Below are 19,646 nucleotides of genomic sequence, written 5' to 3' on the forward strand. Positions count from 1 at the left end.
AAAACTGTCAAAATCATCAAAAACAAGGCAAGTCTGAAAAGCTGTCACACCAAGAGAAGCCTAAGGAGGCATGACAACTGAATGTCACATGATATCCTGGATGGGATCCTGGATTAAAAAAAGTAATATTAGGTAAAAACTAAATCCAAATCAAGTATAAACTTTAGTTAATAATAACATACCATGGTCTTCCCTGGTGGCGCAGTGGTTGAGAGTCCGCCTGCTGATGCAGGGGACATGGGTTCGTGCCCCGGTCTGGGAAGATCCCACATGCTGCGGAGCGGCTGGGCCCGTGAGCCATGGCTGCTGAGCCTGCGCGTCCGGAGACTGTGCTCCGCAACGGGAGAGGCCACAACAGTGAGAGGCCCGCATACCGCAAAAAAAAAACAAAAAAAACAAAAAAAACAAACATACCAAGACTGGTTCATTAATTGTAACAAACATACAACACTAATGTAAGATGTTAATTATAAGGGAAACTGTGTGTGGGTCTGAGGGAGATACATGGGCATTCTCTGTACTATCTGCTCAATTTTTCTGTAAACCTAAAGCTGTTCTAAAAAATAAAGTCTATTGAAAAAGCACAATTTGCTTGAGGCAAACTGAATCTTCAGAATGAAAGGATCTAAAGAATGCTGCGTATAATGAAAGAACACTGTATTTCATTTCCATGATTCTGAATCCCTCCCTCTCATATTTACTGAGCACTTATTTTGGGGCTCTCAATCTCACAATCTAGGGAGTGAGTTTAGACCCTCCCACTGGCTTTGGTTTTTAAATGTTAGCTAATATGTATCTTCTCTGTAATGACAAGAACACACAGCAAAAGGACACTAACATGCATTTTTAAAGTTCTCTAATTCAGTTTTTTAAAACTCACATTTCGTGACAAATTTATGAAATTTCAAAACTCCAAGATAAAAGAAGAAAATCTACAAGGCTTTCAAAGTAAAAAAATAAACAACAAAAAACAAAAAACAAAAGAAAACGTTACCCAGAAAGTTCAAAATCAGACTGACATCATGCAACATCAGACAGTAGAATACAATGGAGCAATGTCTTCGAAATTCTAAAGGAAAACTATTGTCAATCTTGAATTGTATGAGAACAAAAGATATTTTAAGCATACGAGAACTCGGAAAGTTTACCTCCCACACTTATAAGAGTTACTCAAGAAAATAGTTCAACCAAAAATATAAGTAATCCGAGAAAGAGCACATGACTTAAAAGAAACTGAGTTTGTTCCAGATTGGGGGTGAGGGCAAGAGGATTAGAAGGAAAGTTAAAAGAGGCTTTATACATCTTGAAGCTTGGAGAATTCTCCACTGAACAGTGATGTTTTATAAACATTTCCTTTCTGTGGCTCTAATCCCACTACTTAGGTCTACATAGGATGATGTTTATATAGAATTACATTGTGAATTCTGTTCATTTTTCCTTTTGAAGTGTGATTATTGATATATTTGGTTTTATTTTTACCATCTTTTATGCTTCCTATTTACTCCTTCTCCAAGCTTCTTTCTTCTTCCTTTCCTGGCTTCATTTAGATTGCTTATTTGTATGTTTGAAATATATTTGTCCTCAACTAATAGTAATTCATTTAGGGATTGCTCTTAAAATTTTAACATGCATGCATACTCAAAGTGTGAGGTTAATCAATATGTTTTGGAAGAATACAAGGACTTTACATTAAGAATCCAAATATTTCAGTTCTACATTTGTTTTATTGCCCTTCCAACACCCCCCTCCCCCCAGCTCCAGAAGACACTTAACTATTGTTTTACACAAGCAATATTGGCTTAGATTTACCCACTGTAATGGAGACTGTTGGTGTCCCACCCAGAGCCCTTTTATTGGGCCAATATACCTAATACCCAGCTGTATATTAACTGCTGACAGCTAACAATCACACCATTCTCTTGAGAGTTGCTCTCAGCAGGACAGTGTCTCCCTAGCCTGGAGGTTACCCACCCCAATCCCTAAGGGCAGACTGCAGCCAGTGCCTGATTGATATGGGAATACAAAAAGCTAGCTCTCTTGCCACAAGGGGACATAACTCAGTGGTGCCAGTATTAGATTTCTATTGCTGCTGTAACAAATGATCACAAACATAGTGGCTTAAAACAACACAAATTTATTATCTTCAGATGTCTAGGTAAGAAGTGCAACATGGGTCTCACTGAGCTAAAATCAAGGTGTCGCCAGGGCTGTGCTCCTTTCTGGAAGCAATAGGGTAGTCTGTTTTCTTGCCTTTTCCAGCTTTCAAGAGGCCACCAGCTTTCCTTGGCTCATGGCCCCCTTCCTCAGTCTTCAAAGCCACAACAGCATTGGCCTGATCATTCTTCTTCCATATTCACATCTTTGTCTCTCTTCTGCCTTCCTCCTCTTTTAAGGACTCTTGTGATCACATTGGGTCCACCAAGATACTCCAGAATAACCTCTTTGAGATCAGTTGATGAGCAACTTGAACTCCATCTGCAACCTTCATTCTCTTTTGCCATGTAACCTAAGGTATTCACAGGTTTGGGGGATTAGGACATGAATATCTTTGTGGCAGTGGGGGGGCAGGGGTGGGATTATTCTGCCAGCCCCAGTGCCCTTCATGCTCCAGAGCTACTTGCAGGATCAGGCTAAGGCTAGATTCCAGCTGAACCCACATAGATGGACCTACAGGAAGTTGTGTCCTTATTCAACAGTAAATGGTATTTGTCACAGGAACATATAAAACTTTATAGAATTTAATAAATTGTTACTACAAAGATATGAAAAGGAAGGCATTATAGAGCTAAATCCACATCTGTCATAAAAGGAAGTACAAGCCAAGTTATTTATCATAATAGGAAGTCTAAGAAATATGGTTGCAGCAGTAAATACCAAGAGAAACAACTAATATAGTTGAAACTTCTGTGGGGAAAAAGCCACTAAATTGAGGAATGGTAGGACAGAGAAGTGCTCCTTTTCTTAGAAGCCTTATTTATAGTCAAATACCATTTGACTTCTTGGACTATATGTATTATTTTGACAAAAACCACTTAAAAAATAAATTCACTGAATAAAGCAGAAATAGCCCCCTAAAATAGCAATAACCTATTAATTTTAATTCCTATTCCTGGTTCTAAAAAAACAATGTTTGCTTCCTATAAAGTAACATGTACTTATTGTAAAGACTTCAGATGACACAAAAATGTTGAAAATACAACATGAAAATCCTATATACCAACCTCTCAGAGACAGCCTCTATGAGTATCTGTGTGCACTCATGCTCACCTGCATATTTTAAAAGTGGGGTCATACTTTTTGTAACCTGATTTTATCACTAATATGTGGATATTTCTAGATCAATTTATATAGCTCTACATTCCTCTTAATAATTGTATAGAATTCTATCATTTGAATATACCATAAAAAGTAATAATAACTTAACAAAAATCAGGAGGCCAGAGGGTAACAGGGAAGAAGTACACTTATTTTCCTCATCTTTAATAACAGGGAGTTAGCAGATATTATCTAAAGCTGGTAACTAAGGACAGAAAAAGCATATTTAAAGTAATAAAGGTATCTACTAGAAAAACTATAAATATATTAGCAATCAAAAAAAAGGGGGGGAAACAGTGAATGTGCACAAAATTCCTTACCTTTCAGAGTGAACATTCAGTGTATATCAATACTATCCAAACTTGGACAATAAAAATAATATAAGTATAAATATATTAAAATATATGTATAAAGAACTTTTCATAATGGTTGTCTCATAAAAGGGGATAAGGGTGGGCACTTGTATCTTTCTGTCATCATAAATGTACCTATTATAAAAAGATATTTATAAGTGAATATAGCTATTTATAAAATAGTACATAAACTATGACAATTTTTATACAAAATACACATAATATGTATTCATATATATGCAGAAAAAATTCCAAAGGCTATGTATCAAAATACGGACAGTCATTATCTCTAGGTACATCACATTATCGACATTCTATATATTCTTTATGCTGATGTATTTTCTATAATAAACATATTTCATTCATATTACATTTGAAATAAGAAAATGTTAAAAATCATCCTTTTTTGTGAGGGAGATTGGGGAGGGCTCTAAGAATAAAAAATAAAAATCAGTCAAAATGTCCTTACAAATCTTCTAAGCCACAAAATATCTATATTCCACATACTCAAGTTTTAATAAATCTTGCAAACAAACTTTATGCCCTCAAACATAAAAATCCCCATTTTAGACAAAGGCAGGCTATAGGCTTTTCATTCAGGCCGAGCCCCACCAAGTCATTTCTGATGGAGCTTCTGATTCACGGGGCTGCCATACTGAGAAGATTTCCTATAGGTTGACACCAACTCTAGTACGGTAAAATATGCTTTTCACATACTCATTCACAACATCAGCTGGATACCTATGGTGAGCAAAGCATTACACAGGGTGTGTCACAAGTTATAGATTAATTAACACCGCACACGACTGCCTCAAGTAGCGTACAGCCTCGTGGGGAAACGGCACGGACACGAGGCAGAACAAGGGGCACTAACAGAGAGGAGAGCGTATGGAGAGAGCTGATAATATTTTACACTGGTATACAAATATTTTCAAACAAATCCAAAAATACTTGGAAATGTATAGGTAAAAAATGAAGTGCTCTTTTTCACTTTTCATTCATGTTTGGACTCTGAAAGTAGTTACCTCTACAACTCATTTGCCACTAAATCATACACCAAGTTCTCCTATAGTAGTATGTAACTTTTCATATAGGAATATTTAGTCTTTATTTGAGGGCAGACATTTTTGTGCCCCCCACTTTCCCAAAGTATCACACACAGAACAGACACTATAAATATTTCTAAAATGAACAAACTGAGCCAGCTCCTAGAGCTTCCCACAGTAGCCTGCCACACTGCATCAGATGAAAGGTATCATGCAGATATGGCACATAGAAGTGCGGCCCAGGTTCTACCTAATGTAGAATATTTTTCCCTTTTAATTACACAGTCATGAAAAGCTAGGCAAGGCAGAAAGAGAGAAAAGCTCAAAGAAGAAAAATTAAGTATTTATAAGCAAAACCACTTCATATTAAGAAAGTCTGAGTTTTATTTAGCATTTTATCTGAGGCGCTGAGAGTAAAGGAAGAAAATGAACATCAATCCCACATTCAATTTTAAGGAGTCTTGCAAAAATGAAAGCACACAGACTGTAACAATCTTGAAAGTATGAAATGCCTTATGTTTACAATACACAAAAAATACTACAGAGACTTCCTATCAAAAGGAGATAGTCTGAGTATCCACAAAGTCTTTCCAATCTGAAGATTCCAACACATGTTGTTCTGCTGTTTTTCCCAATTCCAACGTAGAACTCTGGACAAAACAAACAATACAAAAAGCTTTTCTAGGCCAAGGACCCTCTGAGGGAGTGTGATATCGGCCCTGAGAAACAAGTCAACTGGCCTAGTGTTGGGACCAACATAAAATGCTACCTAAAAAGCTGAAAGCCTCAGCATTTACATCTCAAGACTAGATCAAAGAGATAATTCTCTTTAAACTACAATTTCATGATTATATAGAAAATCACTGTTCTTCAGACAATAAATTCATACTATACTACTAAGTATTTTAAGGTGATTTTTACCTCTTTGTAAAGAAAGGGTCTAAATAATAATTAGGATTTTTTAAAATGAAAAACATGGTTCACTCAAAGTTAATAAAACGAATCAGTGACCCAACTATATGTACCCTCAAAATAATTAATTCTACCCAGGCTGCCAAGATAAACAAATGAATAAAAAAATTACAAGCTTATATACAAGAAGACATTTTTACAACTACAGACATCAAAAAAAAGAAAAATAGCTTTAGACATGTAGTATTTCCCTAGAAGAGCATTTATTACAGTTATTACATAGTAAGCAAAGTAAGAATTGCAGGAAAAAACAACCTAAAAATTGGTATTAAATTTGTTTAATAACTTTAATAATTCTATTATTTGTAAATCCTTCCATAAAAGGGCATTATAGGGCCTCCCTGGTGGCGCAGTGGTTGAGAGTCCGCCTGCCGATGCAGGGGATACGGGTTCGTGCCCCGGTCTGGGAGGATCCCATATGCCGCGGAGCGGCTGGGCCCGTGAGCCATGGCCGCTGAGCCTGTGCGTCCAGAGCCTGTGCTCCGCAACGGGAGAGGCCACAACAGTGAGAGGCCCGCGTACAGAAAAAAAAAAAAAAAAAAAAAAAAAAAAAAAAAAAAAAGGGCATTATAGTTCTTCATTTTATTGCAAACATATCCTTAAAAAAGAGTCAGGGGCTTCCCTGGTGGCGCAGCAGTTGAGAGTCTGCTTGCCGATCCAGGGGACACGGGTTTGTGCCCCGGTCTGGGAAAATCCCACATGCCGCAGAGCTGCTGGGCCTGTGAGCCATGGCCGCTGAGCCTGCACGTCCGGAGCCTGTGCTCCGCAATGGGAGAGGCCACAACAGTGAGAGGCCTGTGCACCGCAAAAAAAAAAAAAAGAAAAAGAAAAAAGTCAGCCCTACTGTTGAAGCTATCATACAAATTTTTAAATTATTGGCACTACACTAAAAAGCACAGTGGAGAACATCTTATTTAAGTAAAATAAGGATGATACTTCACTGGAGAATATAGCCAACAGATTTTTTTCTCTCTCCATATCTACGTCCAACAGTGGTGTTTTATAGGCAAATTTTAAACAAATGCAAGTTTTTAAAAAATAATGAAAGCCATGATTTGCTCAGGAATATCATTATACACAGACCATATAGATTGTTTTATAGCAGATACCTGTCTGCCAAATTTCAGATGGCAAAATGCTAAGCAGTGAGTTTGGTACTGTCCAGCTAGTTGTTTCTTGTCATCCTGGAGAATCTGTCAATGGGTGATGCTGAGACCATCTTGTCACCACCATTTCTCTTCTCAGAGGTGACTCCACTGTGCTAGAACATTCATATCCTTAAGATGCAAGGCCTAGCAAAAAGCCTCCCACAAATCCACTGGATATCACAATGTTCTGTTTGACAAATTCTGTTGCCTGAAACAAAGTTTAAAGAAAAATACTCTGAATTGTGCTACAACATGGATGAATCTTGAAAACATTACACTAAGTGAAATAAGACAGACAAAAAAAGGACAATGTTGTTATAATTTCCACTTATATGAATAGTCAAATTCATCAAGACAGAAAGTAGAACAGAGGTTACCAACGGCTGGGGAGAGGGGTTGATTGTGGGAGTTACTGTTTAATGGTTAGAGTTTCTATTTGGGATGATGAAAAAGTTCTGGAAATGGATAGTGGTAATGGTTACATGAAAGTGTGAATGTACTCAATGCCAGTGAATTGTGCATTTAAAAATACTTAAAATGGTAAATTTTATGTTATGTATATTTTACCACAATAAGAAAAAGAAAAGATATAAATTCTTAAAAATACTCAATTATTAAATCCAGAGCTAAGTATCATTTTCAGATGTTTTCCTCAATTCAGTAAATATTCAGCAAAAATTCCTGAGTACCTACTATTGCAGGTGCCAACAACCAGGCAAGATGCCAGGGCTGTCTGTTACAAACTGAAGGAGCCTAGAGCCCCCAGCCAGGCCCAGTAAACTTCCTGCTTCTGAGATAACAGGCATATGGACAGCAAAATTCTCACAGGTAAAAAGAAATCTCCCTATAGGGCTGGCATAAATGGCCCATTCAGCAAGTTATTAACGTAGATGATTTAATAAATTCCCACAGCATGCACAGTGATGTATATTAACAGTCAGTTCACTTAGCCAGTAGGAAAAAATGCACAGGATCAAAAAAATAACACCTTGATAAAATGTTTAACCCAAATAAAATCATGAAGAAGCAATCAGACAAAGCCAGACTGTACGATACTCTGCCTAGATGTTTCAAAAATGTGTCATGAAAGACAGAAAAACAAAAACAAAAAAACAGATGAGGGGACCATCTAAGATTAAAGCAGACTTCAGAAACATGACAACCAAATGCAATATGTAATTCTTAATCGGGGGGAAAAGATGTAAAAGATATTTTGTGGAAAAATTGTAATATGAACTCTATATTAGGAAATATTATTGTATCATGTTAAGTTTGGGGGGATTAATAAGGGTAATGGTAATAGTATAGGAGAATATCCGTACTCTTGGGATATATGTGCTGAAGTATTTAAGAATAAAAAGACCTGATGTCTTAAACAGTTTGGGAAAAAAACAAAAAAAAAGGGTAAATTTCTCACTCACACACACACACACACACACACACACACACACCAGCAAATGTGGTGAAACGTGAACAATTTGATGAATAGGTGAAGGGTATTTGGGTATTCACTGTTTTTGTCTTTTTTTTTTTTTTTTTTTTTTTTTTTGCTGTATGCGGGCCTCTCACTGTTGTGGCCTCTCCCGTTGTGGAGCACAGGCTCCGGATGCACAGGCTCAGCGGCCATGGCTCACGGGCCCAGCCGCTCCGCGGCATGTGGGATCTTCCCAGACCAGGGCACGAACCCGTGTCCCCTGCATTGGCAGGTGGACTCTCAACCACTGTGCCACCAGGGAAGCCCACTGTTTTTGTCTTTCAACCGATCTGAAATTTTTCAAAATAAAAGTTGGGGGAAGTAAAAGGACAGAATTAAAATAAAGGCAAAGGAGCATTCAATTCAATTCTAAATAGAATATAAGAAGAAAATAGGCAAAATTCACATAAAAACATGAATAAAACTAATAACATATATTAATAAAATAAATATATACATTTTCAAACTATTCCACTTCAAAAAAAAAAAAGGTAGTTTTAGTTAACAAGTAAAAAAAATAATGAGTGATTTAAATGGTGGCTTTATCCCAAATTTTACTTAACACTCTAGATATGGCCAGAAACACCAATTTTTTTTTAAAGACAATCCCTAGTCACATTTTCTACTGAGATTCATTTAAAAAAAAAAAAAAGGAGCCAAAAATGTACTTTGTCTTACTTCTTCTATTATATTGTTGATTTCAGGTGCTGCCTTATTTGCTCGTTTCTTAATCTGTCTTTTTGCTTTGTTTACATCTTTTTCAACTCTCTTCCAGTCGATCTGCACATAGCCACTGTGACTGGCAATCTGCAAAAATGTGATAAAAATGGTTAATTCTAAACCAACTAGGTTGCTAATACGATATATGAACATTTAGATTTCAAGAAATGTATGAAGCTTATGGGTAAGAAATCACAATTTATCCACTAATTTATTCATTAACAGACAGTGAGTGCCTATTCTGTGCCAAGCACTGTTCTAGGTCTCCAAGCTGTGGCCAAGAACAAGGGAGACATAGGTCCCCACCCTCATAGAGCTTATGGTCCATTAGGGAAAAGAGACTTAAGCATAAATAATTACTTAGATGTGATAAACACTATGTTAAGAGAAGTATAGTACTTAATGGGAAAAGATTCCAAAAACTGTATTATAACTATTCTATAATTCTATCATAATTTTTGGAATTTGAGAATTAGCTAAAAAGGCACAGAGACTATTGAAATTATATAGCTAATAAAAAAGTACCTTTAATTAAAGAGATGTTTAATTATAAGAGATCAGTAGCCAATCAGTTACTAGGTCACTAAAGTAGCTTGATAAAGGCTCTTCACTAACTCTGACTCTTTAGTCAAATTAAGAATACTTTCTGGTAATTGCTTTTTTTTTTTTTTTTTTTTCAGTACGTGGGCCTCTCACTGTTGTGGCCTCTCCCGTTGTGGAGCACAGGCTCTGGACGCACAGGCTCAGCGGCCATGGCTCACGGGCCAAGCCACTCCGCGGCATGTGGGATCTTCCCGGACCAGGGCACGACCCCGCGTCCCCTGCATCGGCAGGCAGACTCTCAACCACTGTGCCACCAGGGAAGCCCTGGTAACTGCTTTTGAAAGTGAAATATAAAAGAAAATATGCTCTAAACAACCTTCATGCCATAAATCCTTTTAATAAAACTCCAGCTAAATGCCTACTAACTCTAAGAAAAACTCTCATATGGTGCTACTGAGACACTGCAAAATCTGAGCAGGAACAACAGTGTGTGTGATAAGTCAGTAAAGGTAGTCCCTCCGAATAATACAATCAACATATAAAGAATCACATGAGTAGTAAACAACTGAGACTTGTATACCATTATAAATCACTTCTACCAAGCTTATGCTTTCTTTGTAATCTTTTACTACATCACTTTAAGTATGAACCACACATAAAATACTTCAAAAAATAAAAATATCTGATTTTATATAAATAGGCTGGGAATCTTAGGTTCCATTTTCACTGTGAATGACTCCATAGAAGAATCTATTCATCTGCATTTATCCCTATATTTATTCACCTTCTATCACTTCTAACTCTAGCCTCAGCAAAACAGAGTGGTAATGAAACCAAATGGCAAGTGAAAGCTTTTCCTGGCAATACCTGACATGGCAATTTGGGTCACAGACATGGAGGGGATGATGAACCTTAAGGTCCCTCCCATAGACAGAGACTATAAACCCTGGTTAAAACACAAGCGCTCCAGAATTTAACAAAAGGAAGCAGATTTTGAAGAGGAGTTGAAACTTGTAGGAAGAGACCAATGTAGGGTAAGTTGCCCATTTTTTTGGCTTTATCCTGAGGATAAGATGCAGTTGCAGGGTGGCTAAAAGTTCAATAGAAAACATGCCACCTTTCTGGCCTGAAGAACCAGAGGGCAGAGCCCAGGACAATAACAGCTGCCAGAAAGGACACAGCTAGAGAAGGGGAGCCCCAAATTCTATGTGTAAACTCTACCCAAGTTCTGAACCACACATTCATGGGGCATAATGAAGCACTCTGGCTAAGGCTTAAAAAAAAAATAAACTGAGGGCTTCCCTGGTGGCACAGTGGTTGAGAGTCTGCCTGCCGATGCAGGGGACACGGGTTCGTGCCCCAGTCCAGGAAGATCCCATATGCCGCGGAGCAGCTGGGCCTGTGAGCCATGGCTGCTGAGCCTGTGCATCCAGAGCCTGTGCTCCGCAACGGGAGAGGCCACAACAGTTAGAGGCCCACATACCGCAAAAAAATAAAAAATAAAAATAAATAAACTGAGATTTGAGCCACTATCCACCACAGGTGAAATGGAGTTTGCAATTTGAGTCTAACCAAGTTAACTGCCTACTAAAATCAAAACATTAACAAACTTCGGAGGAATAAAACAGAATCCAGATTCTCCACGATGTAACGTTCCTAATGCCCAGGGATAAAATACAAAGTTATTTGATATGATAAAGCAAGAAAATGTGGCCTAGTTGCAAAAGAAAATCAACAGATGCCAACTCTGAGATGACCCAGATATTGAAATTTACAGGACTTTAAAGCAGTACTGTAACTATGCTCAATGAGGTAAAGGAAACTACAGTTGTAATCAATGAAAAGATAAGAAATCTCATCAGAGATATAGAAAATATAAAAAGAACCAAATGAAAATTCTAGAATTGGAAAATACAGTATCTGAAATAAGTTCACTGGATAGCCTTAACAGCAGAAGGTAGATGACAGAGAGTCAGTGAACCCGAAGCTAGATCACTAGAAATTACACAATCTGAAAAAAAAGACTGAAAAACTAGATGAACAAAACTTCAGAACATTATCAAAGAGCCCAACATGCATCAATCAGAGTCATGTTCAGAAGGAGAAGAAAGAATAGGAGAAAATATTTAAAGAAATAATGGCCAAAGCCTTCCTGAACATGGTTAAAGACATTACTTTACAGATTCCAGAGCTCAGTGAACTCCAGGTAATGATCTAACACAATTATGAAATAACAATACTCAGATGATGTGGGGGTTGTGGGGGGGGGGGCACACAGAAGTTCAATACGTCATAGCTAAATTCCCAAATTCCATAACGGGAAGCCAACAGTTAATACCTCAAACTGAAAGATAAAGAAATGTCCAATTCACTTGCTTAGGAAAAAGGAAATAAATACCTTAAGAATCAGCTAATAGTTCAAACTGGTTACCTCAAGGGAGGGAAAAATGGGGAGGTAGCGAGGGAGGCAAAGAACTACCCTAATCTGTAATAAGCATTATACGTGTACATGACCCTCTGAATTATGGGCATGTACAACTCAAAAAAAATAAAAAATAAATTTAAAAGATTTATATACCACTGTCTGTTTTAAGATGGCAGTGTGGTAAATATCTACTGGAAAACACCTGAGTTACTAGAAAAGCTTTACGTTGTCAGAAAACTAATATTTATCTTTAATAAAAATATGGAAGCGAGACTAAATAATAGGTAATTAGTCTAAAAGCCATTTGTTTCTTTTTTCTTCTTTGTTTCCTTCTACAGAGTTTTCAAGGTAAGTCATATTTGTGGGAAAAATTGGTTTGACGCTGACAGGTCTCATGCTCTTCTAATCAGTGACTTCAAACAATATGTGGACTAGACACAAAGTAGAAGGTGGCAACAGCAAAACGTGGGCTTGAAGGGTACATATCAAGTGGACTGAAACGGACTTCTGAAAAACTGACATGCAGAGTACACTGAAATGTATAATTCTCTCTATCTGTGAACATTTTAGGGAACTCTGCTTTGGTCCAGTACCCTTTACATTGAAATGTATAATTCTATCTGTGAACATTTTAGGGAACTCTGCTTTGGTCCAGTACCCTTTTCCACTAAACAGAAATGACAACTGAGTTTTCAAAATAGCTATAGAATTCAATATCTTGATTCTTGATAACTATATAAATATCTTAATTCTTGGTTCTATATAAACCCAAGTCAAAAATCAGCTTAAATAAAATTCTCCTTTGTACAAATACTGGCATATTCATCCAAAGGACTAAATTTAGGTATGAACCATATTCCTTTTTACCTCTTACCACAAGTCATAAGCAATTACCCCTAATAATACCACCAACAGAAAAAAATATATATATATATTTAAACTGCTTAGTAAACAACTTAAAATCTGTGCTTAACACATATGAATCCAGCCCCTTTGTACTTCAGGCAATGACACTGGTTATTACATGATCAATGGCTTAGGTGCTGAACTCAGATTTTGGTTGCTATGACCATCAATCATTTTTAAAATCTGACAGATTTCTGTATCTTTAAAATTGTTGCTAACATTCATTCCCAGAAATTTTGAATTTTAGGATTTGCTATATTTGATCTTCAGGGAATGATATTTTGGGGAAAATATATGCCAAACAGACATTAATGCCAGATAATATCCTGAAAACATCCTGTAACAGCAAAGCATTTTTGAACCTTATACTTAGAGGACATGAACAAGACTAAAATTTCAAATCTAATTGCCTCAGAAATAGGATTATGAATGATTTTTTTAAACCCAATTTTCCACTTTCTATATTACTATGGTTCCCTAGTTTTAAAAAACATGTTAGAAATTGCTAACAGCATTTTCCCCTGGGAAGGAAAACTGGCTAGGAAACAGGAAGGAGACTTCTTGAACTTTATATATTGTGTATGAGAGTGTGTGTGAATTTTTTTTTGAATTATATTTTATTTATTTTTTTATACAGCAGGTTCTTGAGAGCGTGTGTGAATTTTAAATATATGTTTTAAATGGTCAGCATGAACAGGTTATGCTATTGATGAAATGTTTATTTTTCTAGGGAGATGCTTCAAGGAAAATTTAGGTAAATAATAACAAAAAATGAGATACCTCAAATTTTAACAGTTGTGTTTTTAATAGCTGGGATCAAACTATACTTAAAAACCCTCAGAAGTATTTAAATTGATGCTTTTCATGACAGATGCCAGCTTTCAAAACTCGTTTTAGTTTTTCCATAAACTGATGCCTAAAAGAGAAACTCCATCTTCTATTAAAATGGACAGGAATGAAATGGCTAAACTTGACTTTCTCAGTTCCTAAGGGCTACGTATGTAAGCAGAGGCAAGGACCAAAAGCTCTGACATACCTGAAGGAGAAGAAAGCCACCACCTACTGCAGTTGCTGCAAGTTTTCCAACTTTCTGGAACAAAAATCCCGCACACCTTTAATGGAAGAAATGACAAAGGATGAGAACAATCAATGATGTACTAAACTCTCTCCCTTCTACTTTTCACTGCTTTCCTAATAAAATCTTAATGTCTTCCCTGTTCCTTTGATCATGTCCTTTACCCGCTCAGAAACCCACAATGTTTCCCGTCAGTTATATGGACTAGTCAAAAGTGCATAATCTAAATTGTCTGAGATGTGCTTCAAAATAAGGGATGGAGAGAAGAAGAGGGGAATTTACAGGAAAAAGACTGGCTACTGAAACTGAATGTTGAGTACTCAGGGGTTCATTACACTCTTCCTTCTACAGTTGTATTCAGTTGAAATTCCTCATAATAAAAGTACTTAGCTTAGTTTTGTTTTAATACACTCAAGATGTTCCACACACCTGGCCGTCTCTCACGCTACCCAAACCTGCTCCAACCCAATCAGTTTCCAAATATGTCACCACTGTTGCTCAAGCTATTAACCTCCCTGTTTCTAGGGGTTCCTACCTAGCTCTACCTATCTAAAACTTTCCTATCCTTTAAGGTCCAGCTGGAGTTCCACCTTCACGACTATACTTCAGCCCACATTTCTCATGGCTTCCTTATCTATTTCTATCTCTATATTAAACCTGTTTTGTGTCATCTATCCTGTAAAGATGTCAACCCATACTTCTTTTTTGATTCTCTCCTTCAGCGAGCTCATTATTCCCTTAAGTATTCCAGACCCAGTATGCAAAAGAATCTCAGATTTCCAACTCCAGCCTTCTGTACTGGGTTGAAGAGTGTCACCCCCGAAATCCATGTCTTTCCTAGAACCTCAGAATGTGACCTTATTTGGAATAAGTTCATCGTAGATGTAGTTAGTTCAGATGAGGCTATACTGGAGTCGGGTGGGCCCCAAATCCAATGTGTCATAGAGACACACAGAGGGAAGACAGCCATGTGATGACAGAGGCAGAATTGGAGTGATATGTCTACAAGTCAAGGAATGCCAGGGATTGCTGGCAACCATCAGGATATAGGAGAGAAGCATGGAACAAATTCTCCCTGAGCCTCCAGGAAGGAACCAACCCTGTTGACATCTTTCAAATTTTTAGCCTCCAGACCTGTGAGAGAATAAGTTTCTCTCATTTTTTTTTTTTTTTTTTTTTTTCTTTTTGCGGTATGCGGGCCTCTCACTGTTGTGGCCTCTCCCGTTGCGGAGCACAGGCTCCGGATGCGCAGGCCCAGCGGCCGTGGCTCACGGGCCCAGCCGCTCCGCGGCATATGGGATCCTCCCAGACCGGGGCACGAACCCGTATCCCCTGCATCGGCAGGCGGACTCTCAACCACTGCGCCACCAGGGAGGCCCAGTTTCTCTCATTTTAAGCTACCTAGTTGTGGTACTTTGTTACAACAGCCTTAGGAAACTAATACACCTTCATAAATGGAAAATTTACATTTCCAATTAAATGATGAGCTTCTCTTGCCACCCAGAACCACATATTCAAAATGTCCCAAAGCAAACATCATCTTTCCAACCAAACCAGCTGTTGCTAAGGTCCCAGTTTGTAAGTGACTGCACCATTCTCTAGGCTTGTTACCTCATGCTCATCTCAGGCTGCCTTCTTCATTGCCTTTGGGGTCCAACTGACGGCCAATTCTATATACTCGAGTACCGCCAAAACATCATTTGATTGTCTTCTTTCCATCCTCAAGGGCATCACTACCTTGCTTCCAGACCACACTAAGGACACTCTAGCTAATCTTCACACCTCCCATCTCCCCTAGCAGCCACCCATCCTGCTATCAGTTTTAATTTCTTATTATGATCAAGAACCTATAGCTACCTACAGCTAAACGTAATCTCCTCAGTTTCCCATTCATGTCCTGAATTGGTCTGAATTATTAACTGGTTAAGTTAACATCTATTAACCATTCCTCCTTAATGTATGCCACAACAGTACATCAGTTTCATACCCTAAGAAAATTGCAAAAATTTATTACACTGAATCTAAAGTCATTGCAACAAATCACCTGTATAATATGAGTCCTATTACACAGCTCCTGGACTGACATCTGGCTACAGTTCAAACATATGTGTCCCTCAGTAGGGGAGACAGCAACAAAGACTCAGAAAAGGGAACAGAGGAGGCAAGCAGCAGCCAGGTCTTAACAATATCGTGGGGCATGTGCTCCACAAGCATGTCTATCCTTTGCTTGCCAGCATGAGCCACTAAGATGAGTCTACTAACTTCCTCTCTTCTGTCTCTAGGCTTTCCAAGCAAACTTCTGCCAATCACTGGGCTTCTCACCAAGCTTAGCCTACAAGGAGAAAACACACAACAATTTAATTCTATTGCTCAATTATTATTATTATTATTTTTTTTTTTTTTTTTTGCGGTACGTGGGCCTCTCACTGTTGTGGCCTCTCCCGTTGTGCAGCACAGGCTCCGGACGCGCAGGCTCAGTGGCCATGGCTCACGGGCCTAGCCGCTCCGCGGCATGTGGGATCTTCCCAGACTGGGGCACGAACCCGCGTCCCCTGCACCGGCAGGCAGACTCTCAACCACTGCACCACCAGGGAAGCCCTCAATTATTTTTTAGTCTATTTTAAGGTGGGGCTTTAGGCCTTGACTCACATTAACCCATCATCCATGGCATCAAATTGTGAGCTTATTTAAGCAGAAGGCCAGGCTCTGAATTGTGGGCATCAAGGTACCACCGGCCTGTGAAAAATCATCTGAATTAACCAGGGCTCTGACCAGGCATCTCTCTAACTGCAGGCTTTTTTCATAAGCAGCACTAATAAGTATACATCATGAATAAATACTGCACCTCTTTGTCACAGAATCTTCACAGTGAGTGTTTCTACCATAAAATGATATTTATTTAAAAAAAGGCATGAAAGAGTGCACCATTGTTCCAAGGTGCAAGTAAAACACAAATCAAAAAAATCATTTTATACTCACTGAGTTTAAATATGTAAATATTTAAATTAATGTAAGATGAATTTAACTTAGAATCTAAGAAATAAATGATTACTCACAAGTTAAGCACGTACCCTAACTTCAGAAATTCTCTAGGGTCATGAACATTTTCAAAATAAAGAGTCAAACTTGTTTCTGACCCTTGTTATTTGGCTAATCTTTTAGTCTAAGAATAACAGAATTATATCTACAGTAGCAATTATATAATCATGTGATCTGAAATGTTAATTGGTTAGGTTAATGCTTATCAACTTCTCCCCCTTAATGTACTCCACAGTATTATTACTGAGTAAGCAATCAGTCCTTTAATTCCAACCAAGACCCAATCTACAACTCTTCTTCAAAGTATTATCATAATCCAAATTAGAATCATCTGTATCATAATCAGTACTTTTTACTGAGAATTTTACACTGCTCTCCACAGGGCTGATAATCCTGGAGACCAGTTTTACTGCGGGAATTCTCACAGGGTTTTCCGGTTGTTAGCACTGAACAAGTAAAAATTATTTACATATCATTAACTCTTCTATATTTTTCCCTCCTTACCCACTGTCACTGAATCAGATTCACTATATCTGCGAAATCTGAGATGGGCGAAAATATACAAAGAATCAAAGGAAGGGCGAAGACGGAACAGTGGAGGGTGTTGGAGGATGATCACCAAAACCCAACAGTCTCTGAGTGTTGATTACACTAATCATACCACAGAGAAAAGCCTCAAGGTACAGCTCTTCTGGGATTAACAGTGTAAAGCCACTGACTGAGCACGTAATTGGCCTAGATACAAAAGGGCAGCAGTCAGGCTCCCAATGAAATTTAACAAAAAAAGATGTTTTTCTCACCAGCCACTCACTCCACCCATTACAATCTGGGTGGCTACTGAGTATTTTTCTACCATAGGTCCGGAACTGTGGCCAAACACTCGATTCCACCAGTGGTGTCTTCTTGCATACTCAGTTAAATCCAGCACTTCGTAAGAGTCATCATCACTTTCATATTCTTCAAAACAAAAAATGAAAGCAACAAATTTACAGTCAACCGAAAGTTAAAAGTGCCCTGTACATTTTCATCTGTTACAACTCATTGTTACATTTGGCATACAGCTAAAAACGCCCAGATGGAAACAGTTTCTTAAACCCAATCCCCGAGACTAGGGCCTTGAGAGTAAAGGGCCATGCATCTCCTTTCCAAAGGCCCAGAGACCGGCCTGGGTGCCGGGGCAACGTCATTTACGCAGCAGAGGGGTCACCCCCGCACCCCAAATCTCAGTAGGGACAGGTCAGAGTTTCACAGCAGGGTCTCCCCCCAATCTCAGCGGGTCAGTTCAAAGTTTCACAGCATGAAAGGTCACCCCCAAATCTCAGGTTCAGGGTCAGTGCACGGTCCGTTTTCATCAGTGGGAGAAAGAAGGGGGGGGGGTCCTCCACTGACGGAACCGGTTAGAGGCCCGACAAGAAGAAATGATTTCAAAACCAAGACTTAAAAAAAACAACAACCAAAAAACGTTAGAAGACGGACAGGAACGGCCAGAGGTGAAGGTAAAGCAGGAGGTGGGGGCGAGGGTCCGAGAGGGGAGAGCGAGTCTAGTCCGAAGTGGGTGATCAAAGGGTTGCCTCAAGCAAACAGAGCCCCCAGGAACCCTGGGACAGGGGAAGGAAGACGCACCCCCGAGCCAAGGTCGAGAGATGTGAGCCGTCTATAAGATACTACTTCGGGCCGCTCACCTTGGGGAGGGGCGTTCCGGGTCGCCATGATACCGCCGGCGGCCTGTATTGAAGGTGGTCCCAACCCGCCCGCCTCTCCCCGCTACTTTAAGAACCGCTCTAGGCCCAGGTGGAAGTCTATGGTCTCTTTTTTTCCTCCTCCTCCTCCTTTTCCTCCAGGCGCGTAGTCCTGTCCCCGCCCCCTCCTCTAAGCAGAGGGCCTTCCGCGCAAGCGCAGGGCAAAGGGGCGTGGGGAGGGGGAGAGGGGAGAGACAGGCTGGATACCAGCCCGCGAGGGTTTGTGGGAATTGTAGTCCGTTGCCCTCCGCAAGCCTGGTTTCCCACCCCTCCCCCTCTAGAATTTACAGAACCTGAATTTTGGTTCTTTTTTTTTAAAAGAGCCTCACGGCTGGAGAGGAGGGTGCGTCACTTGGTGGTTAAATCGAAAACCCGCTTGCTATTTGTAACACTATACCAGAAAGAGGCTTTTAAAAAGAGATAAGAGAAACCCTGTTTCAAACCACACTTTTCAAGCAGTCAAGGGCTCAACCAACGGATGGAAAATTTTTCTAACGCGCTGCAGCTGGGAACTGGAACGTTTTCATCCTCTCCTTCTCCACGCGTTTCCTGCCAGGAAACCGAGGAGGAAGAGGGAGGCCTAAGAACTGACCTGACACGAGTTATTCAAGAGGACATAATTTTTAAGCATCATTTTTATTATTTAAATCTGACAGGAACAAGGGCAAGTTCTTCACCCAGAAGCCCCACGAGCTTCTGTTGAATGAAAAACCGTGTTGATTGCCAAGCAGCTAACTCTGGTTCACGTAAACCAGCCCCCAAACTTGTTTTGAACTTGCATTGCACCCGCATTCGCTGTACAATTAAAACAGCCCTATCAGTATTCCTATTACGAGAATATGGAGATGAAGAAAAAACAAGAAATTCTGGTAGAGGTTGTATTATATAAAA

The 19,646-nt window shown here is 39.1% G+C and overlaps 1 protein-coding gene across 5 annotated transcripts; it reads right to left on the reverse strand.

Annotated features, from left to right (window-relative positions):
* Positions 1–2,086: 2,086 nt before the first annotated feature.
* FUNDC1 (FUN14 domain containing 1) lies at positions 2,087–18,889 on the reverse strand. 5 transcript variants are annotated; one of them, XR_014292442.1, is made up of 6 exons: positions 18,699–18,889; positions 17,817–17,973; positions 13,939–14,014; positions 8,987–9,115; positions 6,796–7,042; positions 2,087–2,506 (listed from the first exon to the last, which is right to left on the reverse strand). XR_014292442.1 is itself a non-coding variant. In XM_082609437.1 (5 exons), exons 1-5 carry the CDS (start codon positions 18,724–18,726, stop codon positions 6,965–6,967), a joined length of 468 nt encoding a protein of 155 aa, XP_082465563.1. In that variant the 5' UTR covers positions 18,727–18,889; the 3' UTR covers positions 6,248–6,964. The 5 variants fall into 5 exon arrangements, 2 of the variants coding, with proteins under 2 accessions (XP_082465563.1, XP_082465564.1); XR_014292443.1 differs by lacking the exon at positions 2,087–2,506 and adding an exon at positions 6,248–6,481; XR_014292444.1 differs by lacking the exon at positions 2,087–2,506 and adding an exon at positions 16,240–16,309 and having other exon boundaries at positions 6,248–7,042.
* Positions 18,890–19,646: the final 757 nt, after the last annotated feature.

Source organism: Mesoplodon mirus (genome assembly GCF_964341445.2).
Source record: "Mesoplodon mirus genome assembly, chromosome: X".
In the NCBI taxonomy this organism is placed as follows: Eukaryota; Metazoa; Chordata; class Mammalia; order Artiodactyla; family Ziphiidae; genus Mesoplodon; species Mesoplodon mirus.

Coding starts and splice junctions, on each gene's coding strand:
- FUNDC1 (XM_082609437.1), bottom strand. CDS start 18,726: ATGGCGACCCGGAACGCCCCTCCCCAAG. Junction 17,974..18,698: donor CCGGAACGCCCCTCCCCAAG/GTGAGCGGCCCG, acceptor TTTGTTTTGAAG/AATATGAAAGTGATGATGAC. Junction 7,043..8,986: donor TCAACAATATAATAGAAGAA/GTAAGACAAAGT, acceptor ACTTTGTTTCAG/GCAACAGAATTTGTCAAACA.